The sequence below is a fragment of the Priapulus caudatus genome, unplaced genomic scaffold, assembly GCF_000485595.1.
Source record: "Priapulus caudatus unplaced genomic scaffold, Priapulus_caudatus-5.0.1 Scaffold1, whole genome shotgun sequence".
NCBI classification, from domain to species: Eukaryota; Metazoa; Priapulida; class Priapulimorpha; order Priapulimorphida; family Priapulidae; genus Priapulus; species Priapulus caudatus.
The window spans coordinates 1,685,162-1,688,131 of NW_014577062.1; the positions used below are offsets into that span (position 1 = coordinate 1,685,162).

At 44.9% G+C, this 2,970-nt stretch overlaps 2 protein-coding genes across 2 annotated transcripts in view; both read left to right on the top strand.

Annotated features, from left to right (window-relative positions):
- The window catches only part of LOC106810670 (2-hydroxyacylsphingosine 1-beta-galactosyltransferase-like), a 27,680-nt gene that overhangs the window by 13,708 nt on the left and 11,002 nt on the right, over positions 1–2,970 (top strand). The gene's annotated exons all lie outside the window — the stretch shown is intronic.
- Positions 1,351–2,970, top strand: part of LOC106809137 (lipase maturation factor 1-like) — a 36,289-nt gene continuing 34,669 nt past the window's right edge. The window contains exons 1-3 of the mRNA XM_014812149.1: positions 1,351–1,415; positions 1,599–1,656; positions 1,822–2,041. Coding sequence (XP_014667635.1) covers positions 1,351–1,415; positions 1,599–1,656; positions 1,822–2,041 — 343 coding nt within the window. The remainder of the gene's footprint in view (positions 1,416–1,598; positions 1,657–1,821; positions 2,042–2,970) is intronic.

Consider the following 2,970-nt stretch of genomic DNA (forward strand, 5'->3'; position numbering starts at 1 on the left):
AGTATGGTCACTTCGTTGTTAAGAGTAGATTTTTCTGTCTCACATTGGTCAACCTGAATATCCATAATCATCCAATCCTAAACGCTGCCAATACGCCATTATACGGTAGCTGTAAGTTAGAAACACGTTCAGTAAGTTCTGTGGTCGTCCGGAACACGTCAAATACGTCTATACATACGTCAATATGCGTTGGAGATAAGTTACACATAGGTTCAAAGCACGTTAATCGTAGGTTAGAAATGAGTTTTGGGTACGCTAGACATTATCTCGACGTATTTCGACTTATGAGTAACTTTTACAAGTAACGTGTGTGAACGTGTGTCAACGATCGCATAACTTACCTACAACTTATGGCCCGCGTATGCGGGACGTATGGGCATACGTTGGCATACGTCGGAAAATTTTGAGCATGCTCAAAAATTTTCGACGACCTCGCCGTACTAGGACGTATACCAGTGTGCTTCAGCGTGCTTCAGCGTGCTTAAGCGAGCTCTTAACTTATACAAAACTTACCCATAACTTATTCGACGTACGCCAGCGTATTCGCCAAATTTTTCATGCACGTCGGCATACGCTGGCTAAATCGTCAATGTGTGACAGGGCCATAATTTCTTGCTATTCTATTCTTACAACCCAGATGTAAGTTTTTATTCCTCGGTGCATGTAACGCAGCGACAACGTCGTCGCTGTATTTGGGACATATAATCACAACATCACTACAAAAGACTGACGTTACATTTTGATGTAGCATTGGTCGTTAATATAGCCCCGCTTGAAACGAATTAAGAAGAATTTCGCAGTTTAGAAAGTTACATGGACTATAACATTGCACGCTGGATAGGTACTTCGGCGTTAAAAGCTATTGAGAGTTAATGTTTTCTTTACATATTTTCTTTACATAATTTCTGTTTTTCTTTACATAATTTCTGTGCTGTGCCGGTATTGCTGATTTCTTGACAACCCGATGCTTAAGTTTTTATTCCTCGGTGCATGGTAACGCAGCGACAACGGTCGTCGCTGATTTTGGACATATAATCACACAGTCACGTAGCAAAAGAACTGACTGTGTACATTTTTGATGCTAGCATTGCGTCGTTTAATTATAGCCAGGCTTTAAGACTGAGATTAAGAAGCAATTTGCGCATGTTTAGAAAGTGGTTACATGGAGCTATAACATTGCCCCGACGCGTGGGATAGGCTACTTCGGCGTTAAAAGCTATGGAGGTTAATGTTTCTTTACATATTATCTAGTGCATCACTGAGAGATACGAAGGTATACCAGATAGGGCCAGCGCTAGTGCCTGTGCCTGTAGCCAAACCGCTGCCGTTCGAGCCATCCACGCCCCCACGATGGCCCAACGTTCCAGCAATCGGTGGTCATCCTTCTGCCAGGCCGGCAAAAGCGCGTGCCTCAGGTAATATAATTACGGAGCGTTTTTGTCAGTGCCACTTACTTCGGAGAGTTAGCGCGGACGTACGGTTGAAGTTTTGTAATTGTGCCGCGGATTATGATTTGATCGTGATATAAGTACACGATGATAGAGATTATACCGCAAGTGTCTGATATTCGCCTGATTATTGTTGGCGTTTTCTCGCAGGAAGATTGGAGGCGATGCTGAGACGTCCTACAAAAAAGTGGTATACGTGTCATTGTCGGTACGCGTGTATGCGACGGAACGGAAAGGAGTGGATGAGTACGCTTCGCGCTATTTGCGCCACTGAAATGTCGCGCTTCATTGACCCTTCAACCGACACCACTTCTAAGCCCGTTTCGCTAATGCAACGTGCGTTATTTTAATGAGCTCTCTCGAAGCCTTACAGTCGGCGCCGCTTAGCATAGCGAGCTTGTTCTTTGCAGCAAGGCTAGTCAAAGACCTCAAGGGTTTAATGATGATCGTCAAGGCCTGCAAGTTCCTTGCTGCCCATGATACTGCGGACCCGATACGCAGCGTTGTTGCCAGGGTTGCAGTTAGCAGGGTTGCAGATAGCAAGGTTGGAGATAGCAGGAGTGCAGGGATAGCAAGGTTGCCAGAGAGCCAGGGTGCGCAGATAGCAGAGTTGCAGATTAGCAGGCGTCGCCGAGATAGCCCAGGGTTTTTGCCAGGATAGCCAGGGTTACAGATAGCGAGGGTTGAGGGTTGCAGTAGCGGCCAGGGTTGGCAGATAGCAGGGTGCATATAAGCCAGTGGTTACAGATAGCAGTTGCAGGCGTTGGAGAGTGAGCAGGGTTGCCAGATAGGCAGGTTGTGCAGATAACAAGGTGCAGTAGCAGGTTACAGAGATAGGCAGGCGGTTAAAGATAGCGCCAGGGTTGCCAGATAGCAGGGTTGCAGATAGCAGGGTTGCCAGAGTAGGAGGGTTGCAGGAGCGGATCACAGAACTTGAAGAGGGTGGGGTGCCACTCCGAGTCAACGAAGTTGCTGAGCCCGCTTGGCGGAAGGTCCGAGCGAACCCACGGAATATGTTTCTAATTAAAACCTGCGTAGATGCAAGTTTCGCTATGTATCTAATAGGTCTTTGCTCCTAAAAAAAAGTCACGCGAGATCGTTTGAAGGCCAAACGCATATTCATTACATACTGTATATGATATGTCAGGGCCGCGTTTAGATAAATGACAAGATTGGTCATAATTATTTTATACTAACATTTTTGTTGTATAACATGTGTTATAGCAATTTATTATAATGTAACCCATCTATCTGTTATAGGTGTGTTCCAATTTGTCATAAATTATATATATATATATATATAATATATCTACGACCGAAAGGGTTTTTGCTAAGCAAAATCATTAGAGGCGCACTGCGCCGCATTTTTAAATCGCCGCCATGTGTTGTGGTTAATTGTCTGTTAGGTTCAAGTTGTGGACGCTTGGTATGTGTTTTCTCGGCGCTATTTTTAGAACAAACGGTTTTTTATGGATGGGCTCGTTCGCGTGCTGTCGACTTAACCTTCCGTATTCATCTTCTG